At 38.8% G+C, this 27532-nt stretch overlaps 1 protein-coding gene across 2 annotated transcripts; it reads right to left on the reverse strand.

Moving 5' to 3' along the window:
- Positions 1–565: 565 nt before the first annotated feature.
- On the reverse strand, positions 566–26152 carry TXK (TXK tyrosine kinase). Of its 2 annotated transcripts, XR_001203946.3 has the most exons (16): positions 25979–26152; positions 19842–19896; positions 19528–19630; positions 18497–18702; positions 17370–17435; positions 16556–16610; positions 15686–15765; positions 14255–14382; positions 12599–12673; positions 11503–11674; positions 10570–10786; positions 9954–10018; positions 7795–7913; positions 7175–7332; positions 5056–5802; positions 566–2390 (listed from the first exon to the last, which is right to left on the reverse strand). XR_001203946.3 is itself a non-coding variant. In XM_013172702.3 (15 exons), exons 1-15 carry the CDS (start codon positions 25992–25994, stop codon positions 5734–5736), a joined length of 1584 nt encoding a protein of 527 aa, XP_013028156.2. In that variant the 5' UTR covers positions 25995–26152; the 3' UTR covers positions 2632–5733. The 2 variants fall into 2 exon arrangements, 1 of the variants encoding a protein (XP_013028156.2); XM_013172702.3 differs by lacking the exon at positions 566–2390 and having other exon boundaries at positions 2632–5802.
- Positions 26153–27532: the final 1380 nt, after the last annotated feature.

The following is a 27532-nucleotide window of genomic DNA, read 5'->3' on the forward strand; positions in this document are numbered from 1 at the left end:
TTTATTAAAGATGTTGTTTAAGAGTAAAATAGTCATGTTATTCTATGTTCAGTTATAAAGGCAAAATCTGTTTTCCAATCAGTGTGGTGTTTCTAAAAATACTAGATAAAGGGAGGTCTGTAAAGAATGCATGAGAAACATCAAAACATTGAAGTGTTGTCTTTTTATTCTTCTCTAAAGATGAGTATTCATCTCTACTGTATGTTTTAGCTATTAATCTTCCGTAGGCCTTAAAGCAGTACAGATACTGATCTTCATCTTCCTCAGTTGTGGTCACTGATCTTTATCATCTCATTAAAAGCAGTTTGTACAGCCCACGTTTTACTCATTACAGTCCCCTTTCTTGGCACTTTGTGAGCAAGAATGCAGCTTCAGCAAGCAGATGTGTGGGACACAAGGAACTCAATGGAAATGTAGTATTTCCATGTCTTGGGTTTTTCAGAACCCTTGCCAGGGGATGCTAGCAGTTGAGCAAGAAAGCTGGATTCATTGAAAATGAATTTTAATCAGCTGAGATTTATATGCCAAGCAGAACCTCTTCATAAGGCAGGCTGTCTATTCTTTAACATTCAAAGAGTGGAGTAAAAGTTGACACTGTGTGTGGAAAATGGATTGTTCTGCAGACAGAAAGCAACCATTTTGTTCTTAGAGGTAAATAGTGAGCTGCTTATATTTCACGTTTGTGTTGTGTAAAGTTCAATCTTGATGTGAAAGTCATGTACTTCCCTTTTGAAAGATGTTCATGAAACATCTGACTTGTTAAAGACTTTTCCTTTATTTTAACGAGGATTTAGAAGCTATCAAAACCTGAAAAGTAGCACCAGGGATATTAGCTTGAAGTTATTTCTAAACTGCAAGCACCTTTTTTTTCACTTGTATAGGTTTGTAGTTGGCGTATGTACAGGAATAAGTAGAAATTGTATCAATCATCTGCACCTTATTTCCAAATCCTTGTTTAGAAGAAGCAAAAACTGTGTATTTCCTTACGGGACCTGCATGTTTACTTTTATGTATAAATAACATCATAACATCTAGAAAAATGTCATTTTTTTACCATGTCAGAAAAATCAAGTTAATGCTTATTGTCACGGTGTACAAGAGCTCTATAATGTTACAGAGTAAAGTATTGATTATCTTTTGTATAAAGACATTTGCCATGAGGTATTATTTTTGAAAATAATCATAGTAAATTTGAGAGGTTTAATTTTTTAATGAAATGACACTAATAATTTTCTTGTACTAAATTGCTTGTCAATTATATACTGAATGATCTGTATTTTGTAAATATGGGAAAAAATAATGAGCACGTTCATATTTCTGATCAGCAATTAAATGCTATCTGGTAGATCCAAAGCAAATAGTCTTGGTTTTAATAGCTGGTCCTACGCACACCTGTGGGTTCTGGATGAAGGAGGTCTGGCTGATAACCTTGCAGTTCATGTGGATCTGGCCTGGTCATGACCTTCTTTTAGTAGCTTTGACTTTTTTTTTCATAGGAAAGAAAATTTTGTACTCCCCTAGAAAAGTCAATTGTGAAACTACCAGATACGCAACGTTAGCTAAAAAGCCTGCAATGTTCTGATGGAGCTGGAGGGAAGAGTATGGGGAGACTAAGAGGTTTTGGCTTCTCTTACAGAATGACCCACTTTGTCTAGATGTATTATTTTTGCCCTGGTATTCTGCAGAAAGCATGAGCAAGGAGCATTTAATCCTGGGGATTAGATTAACAGCCAGGAAGCATGAATTTTGAGGGACAGAATTAGTGGGCAAGTAAAATGCTTTCCCTTCTAAACTAGGGAAGATAAAAACAAAGCTGATTGTTACAGAGCTCTTTGTCATGTTCAAGGGAGAGTATTTCAGTGAATTTTCAGTTTTTCCAGGCAGCAAAATGAAGGATTTTATTTAAATTGCTTTTTATTTAAATTGCTTCAAAGCGTTTTGGAAAGTAGATGGAATGGTTAAGAACTAGAACAAAGAAAACCTCAGAGGCAATACATCACTAACCAAATTATGGCTTTTAAATGCTGATACAAAACAATCTTGGCAGCTACTCGTTACTACCATACATGTCAGGACATACATGTCAGGACAAATGGGCAATTAAATTCATTACATAGCTGTGCTGATTAGGTGTAGGTAAGGCAAGAAGACTTGCATAGGTTAAATAATCTGCAGGGAATTCAGAAGGAAACACGTTGTTAGTTCCTATAGAAACCTGCCTTCCCAGCCACACTTAACACAGCCATGCCACAGAGAGGTTTCTTCCCCAAGGGTGCTCATCCACAACTGAAACCTCTTTTCTCATTGTGGTTGCATCCTGGAGCTATATTGTGAATTCTATTGTGAATTATATACTCGTGGCAAACAACATCCTCTTGCTATTCAAATTCCTGCAAAACAAAACCAGCAAGACTGTTAGGTTTTTAAAGTGGCAATTTTTAAACTGGAGGAGGGGGCCGGGTAGAAGCCAGGCTGGCTGATACATGAGGAGTGATATATCTTTATATATATATATCTTCATATACGTTACCGTTTTGTGAAACATTCATTATTTAAAGTTGGACAGGGGGTGGAGAGGTACAAAACAAATGGCACTGGAGAGAAACTTGCCCAGACTTGTGCACACAAGTGATTGATCTGTATTACTTGCCAGGAGCACTTTTGAAGAAGGAAGTCATTTCATGTTCTGGAAATACATTCCAGTTTGTCAACAAGTCAGCTTTAGATAGAAAGATACACATCAGAGGTGGCTGCTGCACAGAAGGTGGGATTACTGCCTTTCCCCCTCTCCCCCTGCATGTTACCAACTGGCTGCAAATCTGTTTTCTGATGTTTGAAGAGGAAATATCAGCTGAATTTTCACCATTGGTAAGTACTCTTACAGTCTTTAGCCAGAAATCCTCTGTACAGGGGTGTCACTGTGCCTCCTTCCAACCTTTACCGTTCTTTTCACAGAATCACAGAACCATTCAGGTTTTAAAAAGATCTTTAAGATCGTCACATCCGACCATCACCTAACACTACAAGTCCACTACTAAACCATGCCCCTAACCACCACATCCACATGTCTCTTAAATACCTCCAGGGATAGGGACTCCACTGCTTCCCTGGGCAGCCTATTCCAATGCTTGGCCACACTCTCCGTGAAGAAATTCCTCCTGATATCAATGCAAAACCTCTCTGGCACGCCTTGAGGTTGTTTCCCCGAGTCCTATCACTTGTCACCAGATAAAAGAGACCAACACCCTCCTCAATTCAAGCTCCTTTCAGGTAGTTGTAGAGAGCAATGAGGTCTCCCCTCAGCCCCCTTTTCTTCAGGCTGAACCACCCCAACCTACTCCTTAGATGTCTTATTTTCTGTCTCTCTTTTGCAAACACCCAAATGTTTATTCAAAAAAACACAGCCAGCAGACCAATATGCCTCTCTACTATCAGTGACATGGGTGGCACTCACTTTCTGCCCACATAACTTCTTTCCTTTTTGCCTGTTTGAACATGGCTGGAGCTGGAGCTATGCTCAGGGCCACCCCAAGGCCTGAGGTGGCCTGCTTGGTCTTTATTTATGGGTGTAGCTGTTCAAGTAAGCAAACAAGCTGTACACACCTGACCTTCGTCCTGCTAGGCCGTTCTTGCTGCTGATTAAGCACTGATTCCACTGACTGAAGCGTGTTACAGTGCTTTTTAATTTATTTACCGTAAGCTTCATGATATCAGCTGTTACATTTATCCATGTCAGAGTGCTAACAACAGTCTACTGATAATTTGCCCAGCCTCCAGACAGGCTATATTCTGAAGCTGAAGGCCTGGTAGGCAAGCATTTTTTTCCCATTGTGTTAGACCACCATGTTTCAAAGACGGATGCATGCTCACCACGGGACAACCCAGCAAAACAAGCACGAGCAGGGTGCTTTGTGTACATAAACTCTCTTTTTATTGCAGGGTACTGTAGCGTATTACATATTAACTTGCAGTAATAAATGTAGTAAAACCAGTTTTACAAGAGCTTTTATAAAGGATTCCTCATATATTATTCAAAGTCCCCATGCACATTTATATTGCAGATACAGGTTGAATTTTTTGTAGAGCATCATCTGCTGAAAAGCTTTGTACTTTGGCAACACACAGACTAGAGGCGAGCTCAATGCACAGTACTATAGTGTGTAGGTTTGTGTGTATAGCTCTGATATGGAGTTGAACGCCCATAAATAAGCAAATTATAAAAGTAAACAGTGCTATCAGTTGGTGGCAATTCTTTTAGCAATTAAACAAAAGGATATCGTGTCACTTGAAGGAGAAACGCCTTAAGGTACTGTGTGAAGGTACTCCCAGATGTTGACGCAGTAGGGTTAAGAAGTCCTTTTCCCAAGGGATGATAACTATCAAAATACTATTGCAGTAAAGGGGAGTTATTAATGCCAGGACTGAATTTGACCCAGAGATGCCATCATCTTCTCGAAATTCAATACTTGGGATGATCAGTGTACTTCATTTTATTGTTAGTTTTTTGTTTTTTTAATTTGTGAATGAAAAAACTAAGTTGTTCAGATATCAATCGTTCTTCATCTACTGGGTTTTAAGTATTTTATCTATGAAGTGCTATAAAAAGAAATATATTTACCTATAAATAATTCACAATGCAATCACATTTAAAAAAAATTTGTTTTATGTAAAACAATCAGATCACTGCAAATAATCTCCTACTTCACTTGCATTTTCTTTTCTGTAATACATTTGTATTGACCAAAATTAAGAGTTAAAATTAGAATAATAACATTACAAGTAGGGTTACAGACATTGTGCGTGTGAGGTCTCACAGAATTTGTTTGAGCCAGACTAATTCAAAGCACTTCTTTTTACAGCCAGATTCCAGCTTTAACTTGTCTATTAACCATTCTGGACACTTAGAGGGGAGCAGTAAGGAGGTGTGGGCATTCAAGTATGCAGCAGCAAGCCAGGAATGGGAGACAACAATAAAATTCAGGGAGAGGTTTGAATAAAACAGTCCTTACTTGTTCTCCTTGTTTTACACAGAATTAGCAGAGAAGGTGCCTTTACCTGTGAGCAGGATTAGAGTTCTTCAGGGATGCTCAGTCCTTCCAGCTATTCAGATGTCACTTGGAAGGCACTGAAGGATGACTGCTCCCTCTACATGCCTTGATCCCTTGATCCCGTGATCGTGCAGTACCTGAGCAATCACCTGGGTGCTGCTCCAGCAGTTGTGTTTCCTCTGAAACCCTGCTCCATTTCTTCAGTGCTTTGCAGTATAAAAGGTGTTGCCTTTAGATATGACCTCTCTGGCACTTTATCAAAGTCTCTTCCATCATTTTTGGTGCCGCTAATCAGTATTGCCCAGTGCATGAACTATATTAAGTAACAAACCATTTCTTAGTAATATTATTACGGGAATTAGTGTAGCTCTGACAAAAAGAATAAAAAAGGCTTGCATGGCAAGTAAGCTTGGTTACTTCTTTTCAGACAGGAGATTTTTCTCCCTAATCAAGAAAACAAAGGCTTGAGAGCCCCAAACCAGTCTCCTCAGATATCTTTCTCAAATGAGCAGAAGTTACACCAAGCCCAAACAGCTGCTTCACTATGTAAGATGCTGCTACTACAATTTAAGTAGAGACAGCTGTAAAAGGCTGATGTTTTCTGTGTCAAATACATTGACAGGCTTAATGCTGATTTTCCAGTAAATACACCTGTATTTAGGTGTAATTTAGGATAATTTACTGATTATCCCATTTCTGTTATATCTGTGAGTGTCTCTACTAATTCTTCAAAAGAAGGACGTCCTTCAGGTTTCTGAGAAAAAAAAAAAGCAGAGGATAAATCTAAATTAGCAGATTGATCAATTACAGTATCCAGCTTCAGAAGATGGCTATAGGTACATACAGGCTACTCCTTAAATATTAAATTGTATTTTATTAATACAGGATGAAGAAAAGATCAAGTTTATCACTTGAGAAAATAAATAGATAAATAAATAAATTGTGTTCTGCATGTCAGTGTGCCAGAAGTTAATAGAATGCTTCCTAAAACTGCAGCAGCATGTGCACAGACACTTTTTTGTTTTTTCTTTCTTTCTTTTTTGTTTGTTTGTTTGTTTCCTTTTAGCCAGAAGCCGTATGTGGATTTATTCTCTGCAGTGGTTCACCTCTCAGGAAACCCTGATGCTCAGGTTTATTTCCTGGGCTTTAGAAAAAAAGCATGTTCACTGTAGTATCATTTAATAAATTGCATCTCAGTGTGGAACAACAAACTCCTGGCTGACATCAGGAAAAGAGGGGGCTTCTTCCTCATCCTCCCTCTGCTGGCAGGCATCCCAATGGATGTTTGCAGTGAGCAACCATGCTATGTGCAGTTTAGGTTTCAGTCTCTTGAACTTACTTACTTAGGGGCTAAACAAATTATACAGCTTTAAAAGATGGGCAAGAGAGGAGAGGTAGGATAAAGGAGGCAATGGTAGCAACGAGATCCCCCAACTGCTCTTAGTGTATGCCTGCATATTTACTGGAAATCATTACACACAAAGTTCTTCTGAAAGTACTTTTTATGTAAAATTAAAGATTCATTTCCTATAGACACTGCAGGAGGGACCTCAAGGGATTACTCAGGTGGAGAAGTTGATTAAATCCATGTTTTGACACCAATATAGAAATAAATAGTTGCTGGAGAAATGGATAAAGAACATGAATGCAAGCACAGTACCAGAGTGGAGAGGGTGAAAGGGAGGTGCTGGAGCACTGTACAGACATACTGATGTACATCTGGAAAATGGGAAGGAAAATCCGCATGTAGTGGGCATACTCATTTTGTATATGAAAGTGTTAAGGTTATCATTCAGAGGGAAGCTAGAGAGCTGTGCATGACAGAGGTGTGAAAAAGGTATTACACTTGGTGCAGTAGAGAAGTGAGACTATAGTCAAATATTCAAAACTAGGGATGGTGTAGACCTATCATATAGATTATGTGCTTCGTATTTATTGGATGCAACAGTCAAAAGAAACAGAGGCTTGTAAACTTAGGCACGACTTGTGAAAAGCATAGTGATAAATACTGAGCATGCCACAAAGTAAAGGTTTTATTGCCCCAGTGGTTGAGGATTGCCTTCAGATACACATTAGCAATGGAGAATAGAGTAATGTAATATCACAAGAAAGCAAGAGCAACAAACCTCATGCCAGCAGCTGTACATGACTTTGTACACGGTATGCGATGCCAAATGTGGTCGATAAAGTCGGTTTCCCTCAGAAATCTCACAGACAACTTCACAATTTGATTTACTTTCAAAAGGCATTTTGCCCTCTGTGAAGACTTCCCACATCAGCACACCTGGATGTGAACCAAAATATTTAGGACAAAACAAGACCCACAAACCCACAAGCTATTTAACAATGTGAGAAGCCCCAAAATCACTCTTCCTTTTCCATGTATTGATTAATGCATGAAAAACATGGACAGCTTGAGCTGAATGAATAGAGGAAAACAAAAAAAAAATTTCAACTGATGCGATTCTTCTCCCATTTAAGTCAGCTAAGATGGTGGTCCATGAAAATGAGATGAATAAGCATTTGGTTAATGGAGACTTCCCAAGAACACACATATCCGTCAAAATTCAATTTTTAGATTAAAAATCTATTAAAAATCATACTCTTTCAAAAATATAGACAAGATTTGAAAACTAAGATAGACTAAAGACTAAGATAGGCAGCATCAATAAAAAGTTGTAGTTTTCTCAATCACATCAGTAGTTTTAAGGAAACAATACGTTGCACATTAATCTAATCCACTCACCAAATGACCATACATCGGATTTGCTGCTGTACTTTTTGAAATGAAAGACTTCAGGAGATGACCACTTGACTGGAAACTTGGCACCTGAAGAGCTGATATATTCATCATCAATGACATACCTAAAGAATATCAGCAAATGCCATGTATTTTAATGAGACTTAAAGCGCAAGCAGCTCTAGCAGCATTTCCACAGGTGGTTTATAATTCCATAAAAATACGGTCTCAATTTATAAGCAAGGAAATTTTATCACTAATATAATAAAAAATGCAAACAGACACCCACACTATGCAGTTTAAAAGATTTCTATTTAAAAGAGTGACTTGATTGTGAGAAGTATGTCAGAGTAAATTGTTTTAATACCATCTGTGAGACTCACAGGATAGTTGTAGTTAGACCCCAGGTAAGAAAAAGAGCAACAATAAATAACTGTTGTCTCTTTTTAAAAGCAAACTTTTCAAACATTTATCACACCTGAAAGCTACTGGCAAAAAGTTACACTTATTTACACAGCTGGAGCTGCTGGACTCTGCTACCCATCTTCACAGATGAAATTTCTGGCACACTGTTATTACAGAAGAAGCACAGAAAGTTTTCGTCACATACAAAGAAACAACCAGGTGCACTGAAGTATAATTTTGCCCAAGTTTATGGGAGCTGTGTTAAGACCTCTCAGATAAGAGGAGTTTTTGTGCCTAATACAGGCATTTAGAGGGCAACATTTGAAAAGGCTGATCCCAACATCTATACAAACTCTGTGCATGTTCTTCCCATATTTACTTTCATGAGCAGATGACAGAGACACACTACCCAACACTTGTCACAGAAGGTATAATGCATAGGCACTTCTTAAAGCACCTTTCAAAGGAGGTCACATTGAGAGAAATTGCCTGTTTGCCTCACTTTATTATTTTTGGAGCAGGAACAGAAAGATTAGAGGTTATTTGGATAACGAATGCACAAAATAAGAGCACAAAACCAGTCAGTTTGGTGAGCTATGAATAATTAGAGGGTGTTCCCATCATCTCTCCATGGTCTCCCCGGGAAAATGCCTGTCTAAAGCCATGCCATTGGTCTCCTCTTTTTGTTAACGGGAAGCCATTCAGGTCTATTACTCTCATGTTGGACCCTGACAGCCCCATGGTCTCTTACTGCGTTTTACAAGGCACTTGGATGAGTCCAGACCTATGAGCCTAATTTTACCTTTTTGGCAATCAATGAAACTAGCAGGCACTGCCATGGCATAGGACAGCCTTTTAAAAAACAAGTATGTAGTTATGAACTGCTGGGATGTTGTAATCCTTAGGTTAGAAATAGGAGGTAAAATTTAACAGAAAAGTGGGCAGCACAGCTGTGCTGATCTAATGACTTCAGCCATAAGGTGGCCATCACCACCACCTCCTGCTCAGAGCCACACACTGCCTTTCAAGATCCCCACATCCAAGGTAAGCCTATTCAATCCAAAATCAGCCAGTAAGACAAAGAAGTAAAGGACTTTGTGCTGGGCTTGCAAGGGGTGATGGGGCAAGATGGAAGGAGTGAGACCAATTGTTTGGCTAGCCACTGGTCATTCACTCAGCTCAGCTGTAAAATATAGTGCACCCTTCCATGGAAGTCCAGGAGGGCAGAGCTACATTTCTCTGACCTGTGGTAGTCAAAGTGCATTTTGCTCTTTCTTCATGTTTGGCTGGTCCTCTCATTAAGCAGAAAAACCACTTCCCTGCTAGAGAAGCACACATCACGCTTCCTGCCCGTGCATCCTCCCTGCCTCCTGCCTCACCTACTGAAGTCTCTAAAGGTCAGTACCAAGACCTACACCTCTTCCTGCAGGCTTTCTGTCCTCCTGGGCACTCAGAAAATTCGGGGTACTTGCTTCTTTGAGCCTCTGGCAGTCCTGTGCCTGCTGCTGCTCTGTCCATAAGCTACTCCTGACATTTACTAGACACTTGGTTCACCTGTCTTAAAGTCACTGATGAGAAGAGAACAATGTGACATCCCATTTATGGTACAAGAGTTAAACAGCAGTGTTATCACTTCAATCAAAATTCAGAAATTGAGCACAGTGGGATTCCCCAAATCAGCTAAGGAAGCAGTGAAGTTAGCCCAAGTCCTCATTACCATTGACTGAGAACAGGGCACCCACTAAACTTGTACTTCCTACCTTGCCATGCCGAAGTCGGATACTTTAACAATGTGCTCAGCATTGACTAAACAGTTTCTTGCAGCCTGGGGAAAATGAGAGAAACATATCTGAAATCTGGGCTAAAAAAAAACTTTTAAGAAAAATACAACAGATTAATTGTTTTAGCTCGTATGGTTTATATTCTAAAAGGAGATGAGTGTCTTGCTCAAAACATAAGAAAAAGTAAAGTTCTGTCTCCAGGTAGGTGAATGCCTTTCACTGCTGTGTAATTACACATACATAGCATATACTAGCCTGAATGCCTGCAATATTTTCATGTATGGTAAAAGAAATTTTAAGATGCAGAGTCTAGTTATCCAAGCAGATATATTCCTGAATGCTAGGCATTTGGGCACTCACTACCAATTTTTAAAAGTGTTTTTATGACCTCTTTGTTCCCTGTGTATGAGAGGTAGGGCAGACAAGCCACCCATATATCCCAGCATCGAGGTAAGGCAGCAGGGAGCAGAAGAAATGTGGATGGAGAAAGATTCTGTTGAAGTCTTACAGGACACATTAGTGTCCCACAGAATTCAGTGGCATGTTCTATATCGTCAATATTTACCAAGGATCTCAGAAAACCTATTGTACTTACTAAATCACGGTGAATGAACCTATTTCTTTCCAGATACTCCATCCCTTCACACACATCCTGGCATATGCTCAGCAGCAGGTCTCTGCTGAGCTTCCCCCGTCTCTGCCGCAGGTAGTTGAGCAGGCAGCCGTTCTCCATGAACTCAGTCACTACATAGAGAGGCTTGTGGCGTGTGCACACTCCGTAAAGCTGGACCAGCTTCGGGTGGGAGAGTTTCCTGTTCAGGATGGTATTTCAGTCAGGTGATCGTCTGCTCTTGGCAGATGACTAGACTTTTCATTCTCATGATGATACTGAAAAACACTTTCAGTACTTGCTAAACATCCTTCAGTTCAGCTGGCCTTGGAGTTGTCCCACTACCTAACACATTTCTGCATTTTCCTCCAAAAAGTTCTGCAAGATCATCATAGTCCCTCCAATACATAGTGGACAAATGCAACCTTGATATGGATAATATGAAATGGAGAGGTCTAACTATGTTTGGTTTTCAGGCAGGGACACAAGCTGCTGCAAGCGTTCTCCTCAGCTTCCACCTCCTTCTATGGCCATGCCAAGAGCAGGTCTGGATACTTCTGTAATTTGCAAAATTAGCAGAAATGGCAATACAGTTTCTTAGAAGCTTTACTTAGGCATGAACTCTGCCTGTACTCCCAGAAGCACTGAACTATGGATGAAAGAACAGCTGTAGGAGCAACTACCAGCACATTTACCACCTGCTAACCTCCACTGTGCAAAGCAGCACACACTCTAAAGTAAGACTCTGGTGATGGGCGTAGCAAGCACCTGCTTAGGCCATTACATCAACCTTGCTGTCCTGCACATCCACTATTCCCATCACAGTGGCTTTGGTTGCTTGTTGTAAATGGAATTAGGTTATATTTTTTTCTTGGTCGTCTTCATGTCAACTATCAGATAGAATACTTTTGTACTTACATCATCACTTTGGCCTCCTCAATGAAATCGTCCTCAGACATTGCACCTTCATTGATTGTTTTGATGGCAACTTTGATGGTTGCTTTCCATTTACCCAGCTGAACGACTCCAAACTGCCCACGCCCAAGCTCCTTCATAAACGTCAGTTCTGATGGTTTTAATTCCCACTCCTCTATAAAAGCAATCTGATGTTACAGTAGTCTAGGAGACACGCCTTGCTATTTGCAGGTAATGCATGCAGCGAAACTTCACAACCCTTCATCAGCGTTAGCATGGGTTTTAAATATCTGGAATTTTCCACACATATGTGTTTAGACGTGAATGTTATTTTGCAGCTTGTAGGATGCGACTGCTGTGCAAATTGCTTAATGCTGGAATGCGTGAGGCTTAAAGATAAGGCAAGGTTTGGACTACCTCTGAGAACTTTTTTAGTGTTATCATATGTGACGTTTTTAACTCTAAACCAGTTCCGGGGGATAGTATAGCTACAGAAATAGTTACTGGCTGCTTCCATTGCATTAACCAAAATAGTTCTGCCCTCCAGAAATATTAAGCCTTGATATTGATGGAAACATTCACAGTAAATATATATGCTTTTGGACATTCCTTTATATATATACATATATATATGTTTATATGTACATATCTACCAGCTAATATTAGCTTCCTGATCTATGTACACAGCACTGGTATTTACTGCTTGTTTCCTAGCAATGTGTAAGATTTCATTCATTTCATTTCCCTATAAATAATATTAATTTCAATTTCATTGACATTTAAATAAATAAAATACCCTTTGAAAATCTATTAAGTGTATATCTAGGTCTGCTTACAATAGTCCAGATAGCTCTGAAATGCACTAGTGGTTGTAAAAGAAGCCCTACACTGATTAAATTGCAGGAATTGAGTCACGTCTCATTTAGTTCTGATACCTTATGAGGAAATGCGTGTCTGATTCTCGTGATTATGAAGCTGTTTATGTGTTAACTTACGACTGGGAAATTTCACTGACACAATTATTAGCTGCATGAATGTGATCTCAATTCTTGCCTAGACAGAAACCTAAATCTCCACTGAAACAAGATAAAAAATTTACCGTAACTAAATCCAGCTGTTGCTGGTGAAGAACATCCAATTGATCCAACTGGATGTCGGAGACGAGTGATAAGACCTGCAGGAAACAAAGTACCAATATTCTGTTGGCCAATTGCACCATTTTAAAGTATGCTACATCATACCTTTTCTCAAAAAATATAAAAAATAAAAAAATAATTGATATAGATACCTTATTTCTTGAAGTTACTTTTTCTTACAACTTCTCACTATAGTGAAGAAATAGAAGAGGACACTACCTTCTTCCAGCCTGCCTAATAAGCTACTGTTTCAGAAGACAAATACTCTTTTCAAAATTCTAAGTAATTGCTTTTGTTTGTTTGTTTGTTTGTTTGTTTACGTTTTATTACTAGATCTATGACAATACCATCTTGGGATACCAGCTGAGATCTAGCCAGTGCTTGTACAAACATACATAATCAGACAATTTCTACCTTGAAGAAATGATACTCAAAATTATTGTTTAATTAAGTAAATTATGTGCCTATTAATATGTTGCACTCCTGTGCAAATGCACTGTTACTCTACTTCAAACTTCAGACCACTACGAAAGTATCTATATTTTAATACAACCAGAAGTGACACTCTTGCTTGCTTGTACAGTGTTAGTGATCCTAAGTAATACTACATGAGCTCTACAATACTACATCACCAACCTAAACAGTCTCTTAAGTACGGTTTCTCAGGATTCTTTCCCACTGCAAGAAATATTTTTGTGTCTGACATTCCTTTTTCTCTCAATTTATTAGCCAACGGTACCAGTGAGCACATCCCTTTCTACTTTCCTACTTTTCAACCTGAAGAGTGTGTCTTTGCTTTTTTCCTTGGTGAGGGCGTCCTCACTAAGGACGCCCTGAATGCATTCGCTCATTCTTCCCGATGCTACTTTCAGATTCTTTTCTGTTTCATGGATTTTCTACCATCCCTTTCCCTCAGGAGAAAGGCTCTGTCCATTCCCGTCTCTTCCTGCCTCACTAGTGTGAGGGGCTCTTTGCATTTTCCTATCTCCAGCCATTCAGGGTTAAAAATGTTTTATACCATATTAAAATGATAGGCAGAACCAAGATGAAGGGCAATTTTTAATGCTAGAAATTATAAATGGCTGCTATGAACCAACAACTAAAGGTGGCTGACACTGGTAAGATGCAAGCTAGTGTTGGAGAATCCTTGTGCTCCCCATTTCTGCCTTTTCTTTGGAGGGGGTGTGCATATGTGCCAAAATCAATAAAAAGCTGCCTGCTGATGCATAGAATAGCTCCTGTTTTTCTTAAATTCTATACATGCAAGTCACTGGGTTATAGGCAAGGAAAGAATTATGATCACACTTCATGCAAGTCTCATTCAGCCAAATACGAACCAGCAGAATACAGAGTAGGTAAGTACATAATGCTTCTAGCTTTGTAAAATTAATTTCGTTCAAGTATATGAGTTCAGTAGACTCATTCCTCCCCTGACATATGCACATTGCAGCTACAACTTCAGCAGAAAGGATCACGGCATACTTGAATTTGTTAGCAACAGAAAAACTTCTGTCTCTTTTCATAAGGAAATGACTAGTGGAAGAGTCGCTTCCAATCTTTCAAAGTCCTGACGAGCTTCAAAGCATCAGCAGTAATACCTTGACAGTTATATCCATTACCTGCAGCATTGTGTCGATGATATTGGATGAGTTCAGGAACAGATGAGAAGAGATATTTTTCTGCTACATAATATTGTTCCAGGTGGTTTTTCTTAATTTGATAATGCCGAATGTCTCCACTGTGACTTCTGAAATCAACAACAGATTATGATTTTCAGCAAAAATGATTGATACTATAAACCTAATTAAATTTTACTTGAAAAGCATGCACACAAAAAATCTGAAAACTTGGGATACAGTTCCCTAATTAAAATGACTGCACATAGTTGGGATACTGTTTCAGGGAATAAAAAAAAATGGCTTCTTGAGTAGGTCTCTTTCCCAGCTTTGGGAGATAGCATTGTCCTGTTTTTGGCTGGGATAGAGTTAATTTTCTTCCTAGTAGCTGATGTGGTGAAGTGTTTGGACTTAGGATGAGAACAGCTGACCCAAAGGGACCAGAGGTATGTCCCACACCATATGGCCTCATGCTGAACAATAAAACTGGGGGGGTTGGCCGGGGGAGAGGCTGCCAGTGCTCAGGCACAGGCTGGGCATTGGTCCATGGGTGGTGAGCAGCTGCATTGTGCATCTCTTGTTTTGTGTATTCTTTTATCAGCACTATCATTTCTATTATTATTTTCCCTTCATCTTCTGTCCCATTAAACTGTCTTTATCTCAACCCACAATTCTTTTACCCTTCCGTTTTGGTGGGTGGTAGGAGGGAGTGAACGGATGGCTGTGTGGGGCTTAGCTGCCTGTTGTGTTAAACCACAAGGTGTGTTGTGTGTTTTAGTGTACAAGTGTTTATCCCTGTATCATTGCATCCATAAGAAGCAGCTGTAGCATGGAACAGATGTAGGACGGCTGAGGGATAGCCGTAGGGGACTGCTACAGATGTGAGGGGAAAGCGAGCCCAATAACAGTCCTCCAGCTGAAAGAGCAAGACTGTACAGTGAGGAGATTTTAGGAGAAAAATGGGAGATATTTTGGGACCACCGAGGAGCCTTGGAGTAATTTACGCTGAGCAGAGCCTGCTGAGAAGAAAAGCAGTTTGATGCGGTGGCCAAAGGCTGTGGTAGCATGGAGGGGCAGCCACAGCACTTGACATAAAAATTGCCAAGATGGGAATGTGAGGTCTTACTGCCTGTGTTATGTGGGTGGGATGAGCAGCCTTCACAGCAGATTATTTGAACGTTTCTATGAGTGCATATCTTAGCAAGGCATTGGCACCCTGCCCCCCAAGACCTACTGCCCACCACCAGCACTTCGGCATACAGGGGGGTATTACCTCAGAGAGCTGCAATTCGCTGCAGTGCCCTCTGAACAGCCCCCCAGTGTTTCACTGCTGCTGTGCACCACATACCCAGCCTGCCCACCTATCCCGAGTAGCTACAGGGAAGCTCTTCCTTCACACTTTGAGTCAAACCGTAACCATTCGGAGCAACTCACCCTTTAGACCGTGAATACACCGACAGTGTAAGGAGTCCCTGTTGGCTTGAATCTCTGACAACAAATGCACCTTCTTTGGACTGAAAATAAATCCAGGTAGAGTTATTTTCTGCCTTTGAGCTTGAATAAAAGTCCTTTGAAATAGGACTTGCAGCTGATCACCAAATTCTGTGGAATACCTATGACTACCAGGGAGGGTGATAAAGCAGTGGTGAACAGGAATTGACAGCCAGCTACATAGCAGAGCAAAATCAACCGAGCGAAAACACCAAATGTCAGACCATTTCTTGGAGCTAAATATTTTAGGTGGATTATACTCTTCAGTGTAAAGTAGTGAAAATTCTTTTATTTATTAAATATATATATACGCAAATCACCAGAAAAAAAATATGTTGTAAAACAGTTCTGAGATATTCTTCTCTGGTTTGTCTTGCCCAAGCCCTGTGTTAGTCTTTGAGCTTAATGAATTTAACTGAGATAGATATTTTCATAACTGATGGATGGATTGCTGGCTCTGTACATAAGGAAAACACAGGAGTTTTGTTAAGCTCTGCCACCTTACTAACTTACTTACTATGTGGATTTCAGTCATCAGTGTTTCATACCACAGAGAAGTACAGTAAACTCCGTGTAACTCGATTTATCCAGTATGGAAAATCTACACGGAATTTGCTGGGACTACTACTTAAAATTTTGGGAAGTCAGGACAGTCTGCACTGTACATTCTCCCCATAAAGCCATCTCTTTGTTTTAAATCACCTGCTCTTACTGCATGCCGAGCAGATTTGGATTTGACTGTTGAAACGCTCCTGATGCCGCTACTGATAAATCTTTGCAGATATCGTTAATTCTATGTATAAGCGAAGTTACCTTCTGTTGCAAAAGCAGTTCTGCCTGGCTTCTGTTGATGTTTTTGCAGTACCACCTGCAACAACAAGACAAGTTTTCCTTTAACTTCAGCCAGTAAAATATGTTTGCTCTGCTTCACAGAAGGCAAGGTTTAGTCTTAATCGTTGAACGGTTTCCTGTCAAAAAACCTGAACAGAACTATTGTTGTATATCAAGCGTCTCTTAATATGGAATTACTTCATTAGACCACTGTACATACGACAACTACTTTCCCCATTGACTGATTCACTGTGATTAAGCATGAGGTCACACAAAAGAAAAAAACAGGAAGCAGTTACGCCAGACCGTGATGAAATTTACAGTCAGGCTTACTGCTTCAGCCCTCACTTCACTAGAGTTTTGCTGAATTTTACTCTTCTCTCCAGGAAACCAGACTGACTTGATTATAACTAACTTCCAGTCAATTAACTATACATTCACAACAGGAAGAGATCAGAATATAGACATATTATGTAGTGAGCCTACAGAAATAGGAAACATCTGGATTCTGTCTTTATGGTTTATGCTGTTGAAGTCGTTGGTGTCTGTAACTCCCTATTATATACTCCAAGTAGATAAATCAAAATCAAAATGGTTAATTCATTCTAAGAGTAAAGTTCTGTAAAAAAAAAAAAAAAAAAGAAAAGAAAAAGAAAAAGAAAAAAAAGAGAGAGAGAGAGCTTTCAATAAAGAAAACACCTGTTCATGTCTAGTAAAGACTGAAGGGTCAAGCACTGAAATGTATCACACCATTTTTAGAAAAGAAAGCACAATCATCATTTTCAAGGGTACTTACTCGTATGTTTCTAAATTACTTTTCTTGTTCTCGGTAACATAGTTGCTGGGAATTAGGCCTTCATTCCTGAAAAAACACATTGAGGATATTGTTATAGTAAGATGTAAAATATTAACAGCATTAAGGTAAGCATCTTACTTTTATTGAATGACAAAAGTTATTTATATTATTGGCTATATCTTTAGATACTGAATCCCAATGTGGGAATTGAATAAAAGTCTTAAGTCCATTCATCCCAGGCAAAATCTTTCTGCCCCACAACTTTGGAGGGGAACTGAAATGAGAAAGTCAGCTGGGATAGGTACTTACAGAGTGCTAAGAACAGCATATTAAGGAAAATTTTCAGGTTAAATCAAAGCAAAATTTAGAAATTCTTCCAAACCAGAAGCCACTTGCTTTATTTCTAGCCTTCTAACTGTACCTTTAATATGAAGAAATATAAAATGTGTGCTTGCATGTATATACAAAATAATAATCCAGTGGAATCTCACTGGAAATCTGAGTTGAGAAAAAGTATTTAAAGGAGGGTTCTGAATGAAAAAGAGAGAGTTTTATATAACCTGTAACAACTCCTAACATCAGATTACAGGATACACTGAAGAAAATGTGAAGGAGAAAGGGGAACAACATAAAACAAACATAAATGTGGAAACATCACTAAATGAAGTTATCTAGCTCTGTAACATGTCCAAGAAATTTGGATGAGGGGTTTTGTTTCAGGCAAGTGTCTTACCATTACCTGTGGTCTTTATGAGGTGTTAACACACAACATTGTAAAGCACTTAAAACACATAAAGTTGGATTTTCGCATGGCTCAAGACCCCAGTGGTTCATATGGTCCTCAGATGTCCTTATGTTGCTCAGGAACTTACTAAGTCTAGGACTTAATTCTACATTCCCACTAGACAGGAGATGCCATACCAATTCTTGGAGTACCAGACACTGCCCAAACTCTTCCCCATTAATCCATGCCCCTTGTATATATCTGGACACTTTCAAACCTCCCCTAAAGTTCATGTATCTTGTTCTATCTGCCTACAGGGTTGTAGGATAACCCCACAAGGGTTGTTTTAGGTTCTTCTTTCTGTGTAGGAAGAGAGAATGAAATTAGATGCCCACTCTCTTACCCATGCTGGTCTCTTGCCTTCCACCAGTGGGGATCGTACTGTTCAAGGATAATGTATTCTTCTGACTTCTTGAGTGTTAAATCAGATGGTCCTCTAGCAAAAAAGTCATATAGTGCAATAACTTTGACATTTTTTGTGTAGTCTTCCAAGGCCTCAGCAGGTAGAGGAGGTAACGGCTTGTTCTTCACACGCAATTGCCTCTTACGCTAGTGGAAAAAAGGTATCTTTCATAGTTAGTCTTTTTTCCCTACTACTTCTTGTTTAATTCCCCTACTGCTATAGCATCTCAATAACTGAAAGGAACTAATCATGGTCATTACCTCCCATTGTAAAGCACCATCACCATGTCATTTGTAAAACAGTGAGACTCACATCTGAGTAGTTGGTATCAAAGCCAAAATTACACTGGAAAGTAAAGTAAATAGACAAGCCATCTTCCTAGTCTCCCTCCCCACTCTTTGGGTGACTTCTACATGATATGAATGCTGGGACAACTCAGTGCAAATTAGTAGAGCAGCATTGCAAACAGTGGAGTTACTCTGTCTGGCAATTTGGCCATTTATCTGAAGAATTAGTATGGAGAGTGCTGCAGACATTCTCAGCAAGTGAGCAGGAACAGTCTTTTTCTTATGCATCAGGCTAGATTTTAGCTTTGCACTCAGTTATGCTTTGAAAATTCAGATTCATTCAATTTAGATCTAGCAAAACAAAGGTGAACTTTTCACATGCAGCTGAGCAAGGTGAGATTGCATCTGCCCAACAGACCCACCCTTCCCACCTCCATCACCCAAACCCTAAAGTTGGAGAAGAAATCGCCCTTGTCCATGCCAGCGAGCTTGGGAAACCGCAGTGTGACCCTGGATTTCCATCAGCATGAATCTTTGCATACCTTTACTTTATAATTTTAATGCAACAAAGCAACCTACATGCTCAAGAGTTGGTTACACCTCTGCTTGTTTTGGTACTGAGTCACTGGATGGCACGTGTGCCATCCAGTTAATTTGTGTTAAACCTGACAAAATGTTACTTACCCTGCACTTCCAAGTAGATGCATAGGAAACCTCTGGTTGTGAGGCTGAGTACTGGGTCACCAGGCCAGTATCAGGGTCCAGGTTCATTTTTGTTCTCATTGCTCTAATATTGAAGAACATTAAGCATTTTTGTGAATATGTCATATTGAAAATATGGATATATAAGCCCTCATTCGTATTAGGGATGTGTAGGGTAAAGTTTCTGTAAACTTTTGTGTAATTAACAGTTCTACTGAAAATAGACTTTTAAAAGTCTATTATGTATAGACATTTCAATCATCCTAATTGCTGAAAAGCAGAAGAATTTCACATACCTTTTTTGCACTGTGCAGCAGCAGCAGCAGCAGAAAACAGACTGGATGGTGTGATCTGTGAACAAGAACATTTTCCATATTTGTAGTGGTCCTGTTTGCTTGTTTACAGAATTAAGGACTACTTAGCTCTATTATTAGTTCTGTCTTGCTGTGAGGTATATGGCAAACCATTAAGACTAAATTTGCATGAAGCAAATAGAGCAGAGCTTTCTTCCCATCCCAGCTATATGTGTCTACTGTCTCCCTTACAATGTCTCTTAATTATGAGGCCGTATTATGTATTAAATCTGCTCACTAAATCAGAAAAAAAAAAAAAAGGCATCATCAACCAGATCAGTCCTAATCTAACTGATCACATTGCCCCATGCAAGCTCTAACCAGTGCAATGAAAGGGATGGGAACATTGTCAGTAACAAGAGGCAGAGAAATGTCCACTTTCAGCAATGACAGAATTTTTAGATCATTTGAGCCAAATACAAAACCACATCTGCATGACAAGCTTTTTCTTATTCTGAGATTCACTAAAGGAGACAAAATACATTCAGTTCTTTGAATTAATACTGACCTTCTTGGTTCTGTTCCAGCCATTAATATAATTAGCCAAGGTTTAAAATGTTATCAAAATAGGCACTTTAAACTTATGTGCCAAGTAGTTGATAATCCAGAGATAAATACAGTAGACACAACACAACATAATATACATCATATATTTTCAGAAAAGTTAATATAGTGTATCTTGTATGAGCAGCAGGTATATTTTCAGCTGATTTTAAATAGATTAGAAGGCACTAAGAAGATTTTAAACTGGTAAATAAATGGTTAACATCTGCTCTGTTCCACTTCCATGCAGGCTCTGCTATAGAGGCCATACTATAAGAAGAGGCCTTAGAAGTTTTTTGAAGTAAGGTTCCTGAGGTCTCTGTATTTTGTTGCTTTATTTTGTTAGCAGTTGTACTTGATGATCTTGAAGGTCTTTTCCAATCATTCATTCACATGATGATCATTCACATGATGTTCCCTTGTACAGTCCCACCATGTCGTCATGTTTTTCTTTCATAGTATTTTTGGTTTGTTAATCCTAATGACCTAATATAGCTTGGAATAAATAAGATGTTTCTTCTGGTGTTCTATAAGAATTTTTGCCAATGCCTTTTACCAATGCTTCAGCAAAGTGTGCCAAGAGTGTAAATCCTACCACTCAAAGCATTAAGTAACCTTACTGCATGATGAAATGTCATTATTTTCTCTGTAAAGGTACATAATTTAGCACATCTTGCACTAAAAGAAGAAGAGAATATCAGAAGTCAAAAAGATAAGAGGGAAATCAGTTCTTAGTTGGAAGAAGAGACCTATCTCATGTGTTTTGGTTAGCGTATTTATCATGAAAGTCGTGGGGCAATTTCCCTTAGACTGTTGCATCCTGTGAAGAACCCATCGTGTGGGAAGCAGGCAGACTTACATTAATCATAAGACACTATCGACTGTTTGATAAAAGTTTCCACTGACGGCTATGCAAAACAGACCAATTACAAATACCCAAGCCAGCTGACACCAACAATTTTCTTTAAAGAAACCAGGCAAAACATTTGAGCAATGTAATTTATTTGCTGCACGGTTTTACAGTGTATTAAACTGTCCCTCAGCTGCTTAATACTATAGTTGCTTAATTTTGCCTGAATACAGTCTCTAGCATTGTTGTGTAATACTTAATGTCTTAAGTGAGAACAAGCTTGGAATGAGCAATCCCTCTCAAAAAGTCAGCTGGGAAATGTTATTAACATTGTTTTAAAATAATGTTCTCTACTCCTGAAAAAAAAAAAAATCAAAAAAAAATCTGGAGTGTCAGGGTGTTGAGGAGTGTCTGTAAAGCAGTATGAATGAGTGCCTTGGAAGCATATTACATGATAGCGTGGTCTTGCAAGTACTGGGGTCTTTGGAGGGATCTATTACAATTTCATTCAAAAAAGGGGTGTTTAAACTTCACTACAAATAATTACATGCTACTTACCAAACTTTCCCAAATATCTCGAGACAGAATTGTGTTTGTCCCCTGACCTAGGCTGTCTTAGGTTCCCATTTTTTTTTTTATAATCAATTTTATGTTTCACAAAACACTGAACAACACGGGTGAAAAAATTCCTGGATCTCTTTTACTTCAGCCAGTGCCATGAAGTTTAATTAATGCTTGTACAGTATTTCATGACGTACAAAAAGAAATAGGACATTTGAAAGCTTGTCTATTTCTTTTGATTGCTTCTGGTCTAATTAAATATATCATTCCTCATTAGATGACTTGCTGTCCTTATAGAACAATTACCAGAAATATTTAGAAGAAGCACTGCAGAGTTTCAATATAACTTGAGAACAATGTTCTAACAAGATTTAAGGATTTGTCCTTTACGATGAAAGCAAGGAGTTCAGGCTGATGTTATGCACGTGTAAGCCTGTCTCGCTTTTCCCTGAGAGTCTAGAGATTTGAATAAACTTCTGGAGCAAGCTCAGGAATTCTTTTTGCCTTCAGCAAATTTCAGACTTGCTCTGTTGAGGGATGCTTTTCATGTTTGACTCCCCTTTACTATGCTAAAAGCAACTAGCAATACACAAATGTATGTGATGTTTTATAAAAGCACCCCAAGCATATGATATTAAGTATTCAATCTCTTGTCTGGTTCATAAAATCACAGGAAAGGCATAGGTTAAAGCTGTCATTACAATGCTTCCTGGGACACATGCTTTATTTGGTGAGTGATTTTTTATGGCTAGAGTGTCTAACCAGTTAAAGATGACAAAACACGACCAAGGCTATAGGTTAGGGCTCAGGTTAGACCAAGGCTGTGGGCCCAACAAGCCCATTCTGCACTGAGTTTCTGGGTCCTGAGGAGCAGCACGGTTCTACAAAGTTCCTGTCTCCCACCTCTCCCTACTGGGGTATTTTAACGATCAAATCAAGGCCTATCAATCCAGCAGATATTTACTATCTTAAAGGGTGAACATTTCCAGCTCTGAAAACACACCAGCCTTCAAATATCCGTTCCCTGCAAACTCCCTTCTGAAATTCTTCTGCACATACATTACTCCTATAGCACTTGTAAAATGAATTCAGTAGAAATTAATGAAAGCATGAATTAATGCAGCGTAAGCTATTAATTTTTGTTTAGAAATTTCTGAGTTCTGTGAGGAAATATCGTCAGGGATTGCTGACAGACAGCGGCCTGGAGCTCTATGGAACTGAACCACGGGTCTTCAGAGTAGGCCCTGCTTTAGTTAAACTGAAGTCAGACTGGAAATTTTGACCTGGTGGATTGGAATTTCAGCATCTCAAACAAAGATCAGTGCATTAATTTTTGCATTGAATATCCTCTCTGGTCATTGGTAAGCTTCTTGCACTTGCACAACACTTTCTCTCCTCTTGATTAAAATCATATTATTTCAGTTCATAACTCACTGCCATTGAACCTATGATGTTATTTGGTTGTGTTTGGGTTTTTTTTGGTTTGTCTGTGTTGTGTTTTTTGCTTTTTTGTTTTATTGTTTGACAGACTTGGCCAACACTGCAAACGGTGAAAGCTTTGAGACACTGAATAATTTGATTAAACTGGCTTACATCTTGATCTTCTGTGAGCAACACAGGAAGATCTCTACGTGTAGGGCTGCCTCCAGGTGCCGCCGCGATGCTCACTGCAGTGCTACAGGAAGTCTGCATTTCCTGCCTGAAGCTTCTCGGGGTTGCACACACCCTCCTGTAACTGAGGCTCTTCCTTCCTTTATTTCTCTTCTTCTAATCAAAAGCCGTAGGTCAAAATTATAAAAAATACTAAAACACCACCCACCCCTGCATTTTCAGGCAAAAAAATTGCTAACTTTTCCAACACAAATAAGAAATTGAAAGTAGATTCCTAGAAGTTAGAGTTTTCAATGCTGCTTCTTGTTTTCCTTTCTGCTATTCCCTAACTCAAACCACAGGACTCAATGGAATAATTCTGATTTCCTTCAATTTTCAATCAAGGACCTTTTCTTAAGCAAAACACTCTGCATTTGTCAAATATTGTTAGAGTCACATACGTACTAGTAGGCCTTGATCCCCTGGTCACTCTGACGTGTTCATCATTTAAAAATTAAGCGGTGGTGGTATCAGTGAGAGCTGTACTTCAGCAAGAAGAAAATCACATTTTGCATTGCATTTTGGATCCCATTTTTTGAAGAGAACAGCAAGACCAGTAAGATCTATAAGAGATATTGGCTAACGGAAGAAAATATTCAATAATTTTTAACAGCAAATTTTTTAAGTCTGTTAAAATAAATCAGTTATGGACCCACCGCTGTTATCAGGTCCTGCTTCCCTGTTTCCTACATAACCAAACATTTTCCCAAAAATTCCAGAGAAACTGGTCAAATCTTGCTTCTTTTAAATCCACTGAAGGAAGATTTCTCCAGCACCTGCAGCCCCACTAGACCTTTCAGCCCACATTTCCTGAGTTATGTCAAAACATAAGCTACCAGAACATATTTGGCTTTGATCATCAGGAAGCATAACTCATCATGAATCAATTAAAGTGGGTAACTTAAAACCTACGTTTAAATCAAACAAGACGAGAATTTATGCTGTTGAATCTCCTTCTTTAATGAACCTTCTTTAACTGCATGGAGAATTTTCTGTCTCTGATTTATGATGGAAGTTTGCAATCTCAAAGTTCAGCCATTCTGCAAATAATCCAACATGGGAACAAAAACCTATTCCATTTCATTGCTTGTGTCTTTTTCTTTACTGAAATGGCTAGATTAGGAGGAAAACGCTTGTTTTTAAGAGTGTCATATTATCTTTTTGATGACAGAATAACAAGTGTGAATCCCTATGCTAGTACAGAGCTATGACAACCTATAGGATGATGTCCAAAATTAGACATTTTAGCATGCACAGTTTGAAAAGAGAAAAGATACCGTGGCAAGGAAAGCATGTGGAAGAAGTGGAAATCCTAGGAAAGTGGTTTTCAAGCTGGCCTTACAAATATCGAACTTAAAATTTTGCAGCTGATATTTTTATAACCAACTTAGAGGCCTGAAAAAAAATTCTGCCTGTGCACAATTGAGCAGATGGGATGCTAGAGGAAGAAGAAAAAGATTCGGCTGTAGTGAGGTGAAACAGCTGTTTGCTTGAAAAGCTGAAATATAGTCCCAACAAAACCAAAAAGGCACAGTGAAAACATAGAAGTCCTTCGCAATGGCCCGTTGCCGCCAGTAGGTGTTCAACATCCAAAAAAAAACAGAAAGAATGCTTCAGGTTGATAAAATTATCTGTGTGGCCAATTCATATGCAATTTTCCTCCTATCTTCAGTTATGCCTCACTAATTTGTAGTCTTGGGGAAATAGTATTAAAGGACTTGATGAAAGCAACAGGTTAGAGATGAGTTTTTATCTTTTGCATTTTATAATTTTATTATTTCATAAGCTTTTTGGCTTGAGCTTGTTTTTCTGATTCACTGTTTCTCAAAGCACTAGTAATTTTGAAATCGCTGCAGTCCCTTTCTAGCATGTGCATTTTTGTAGCATGTTCTGTACAGAACTCTCATGCTCGCAGCAGGGGTAGCTTAACTCTATACGATACTACACTGAGAAAAAAATCAAATCAGCTTCACCCATCAAAACAAAATTTTTACCGTAACACACATTATGCCTCCTGATCAGGTATGTTTGCACCTTATCTAGTAGAAAGCAACAGTACCGTTTGCTGCTAAAAATACTTCAGAAGACAAGTTTTCAGCTTTTCACTTGTGTAAGTTTAGGCTTTCTGTATTTTCCCAAGTTAATTCTGCACTGGAGGAGAGACAGCTCTAGTCCTACCAAACTTTTTATTCATGTCTATCCTGTAGATAGTTTTAAGGACAGCAAGTGTGAATATCTCCGTACCTGTCTGAAAAAGTAGATGTTTTGCTGAACCCATCATATACTGGATTCATATTTATGTAGTAATTTTGAAAGTAAGTCAAAACAAGGAATTCAAATACAGATCACCTAAGCAGCACAAGAGGAAGCTGTTTGGTATTTTTATGGCAATATTTAAATAGCTTATTTGCTAAGTATACAGCTACTGCACAAAACAATACTTCCAAGATAAAAATATGTGGGCCAATTTACTTACAGGTAGAAAGAATCATATCTGGTTGTCTGCTTATATTCAAATGAAATGCAAACCTTTCTTCATCAGCTGCGCCAGTAAAACACCCCTGTCTGAGTGTCTAGCTCTGCTCTGAAGCCTGGTAAAACACAAATACAGTTTGACCCCGCCTACTTTCCTAAAAAAAAAAAAAAGAGTAGGTACTAATCTGGTAAGTAAAAAAAAAAAAGTGAAAAAAAATCTGTCTGCTTTCTAGAATCAAATACATACTTTACAGAAAAAATATTGAACTATAATCAGTAGGGTTAAGTACTGCTTAAAAACGAAAAAAAATGCAACGTATACCTCAGAATTGGGTTAATTTCAGATAAATTTTTGATCCTGACATTTGAAAAAAATCAGTTTTAGTAAGAGGGTGAAGGTATGTTGTTTTAGGATAGCTGAGCTAATCCAGAAGAAATGATGGCATGATATTTTTCCTAATGTCTTCAAAGACAAGTTAAGTAACCAAGACAGCTGCCTCCAAATCTATTCTGATTCATCCCAAAATTAACCATCTAAGGCTAGATTCAACTGAAAAATTAAGTAATCTAGAAACAAGGTGCCTCATAGTTCCCGATATCCCAAGTAAGCATCAAACCCAATGGGGGATATGCAGAAATTACCCTTGGGTAGCATGAAGAGGCAGGTGAAGGGCAGGATCCAAAGTGGCATCCAAAGCACCCACCCTCATTGAGGAAACTCCTGCCAAAAGTCAGTACATTTAGGGTATGTTTTATCATATATATTAACGTATAATTATTGTAGAATAAAGAAACAGCCCTAAGGTTTACTGGAAACTATTAATCTCCTGATTTTCCCATGCTTCATGTATGTTTTCTGGGAAACATTGCTTATTCCTGTAAAATTCCTCATTACATACTGTTGGAAGCGTTGGCAATGCCATACTTTGCAGTGTCTCCACCAAGGAACTGGGATTCAAAAAAGCAGCTAGAGAAGGAAAGATGAGCTTGGCTTACCTTAGATCTTTCATATTCTTTTTTTCTACTACAGGTAGAAAATGCAAATATTTTTCCCTTCAACAGTACATGCTGTTGGTATTCATTTCGTAGTGGTTTGGACTCAACTCTTTGACAGGTCTGTTTGTATAGCAGAGATAATCTCACGAGACTTCATCATTAAGAAACAGGAAATAACAATTTAAACCTTTTCTGACACCCTGAAACTGTTCTATGGAATACCATAGGAAAAGGAAAGTATTTCTGCAGACAAGAGACTTCCTCCTATTGAACATAAAGGCTTAGACAAAGCAGTGAGGGGAATCTAAGACCCTCCAAAACTGACTACAGAAATGCTAAAATGCAGCAATGGTGGAATCTATTTAGGTAACTATACTTACCTTTAATAACTTTATTTGAAATAAACTTCACTATAGTCCTCTTTGCATGGAAACTTTTTTTTTTTGGGGGGGGGGGGGGGGGGGGCGGGGCAGGACAGACTTTAACAAGGTTGCAGAAACTTCTGCCTCTAGCAGAAGGGAAAGGGCACATAGCTATTAAAGTGAGTTCAGCCTTTTCT

This window comes from Anser cygnoides, chromosome 4 (genome assembly GCF_040182565.1).
Source record: "Anser cygnoides isolate HZ-2024a breed goose chromosome 4, Taihu_goose_T2T_genome, whole genome shotgun sequence".
NCBI lineage: Eukaryota > Metazoa > Chordata > Aves > Anseriformes > Anatidae > Anser > Anser cygnoides.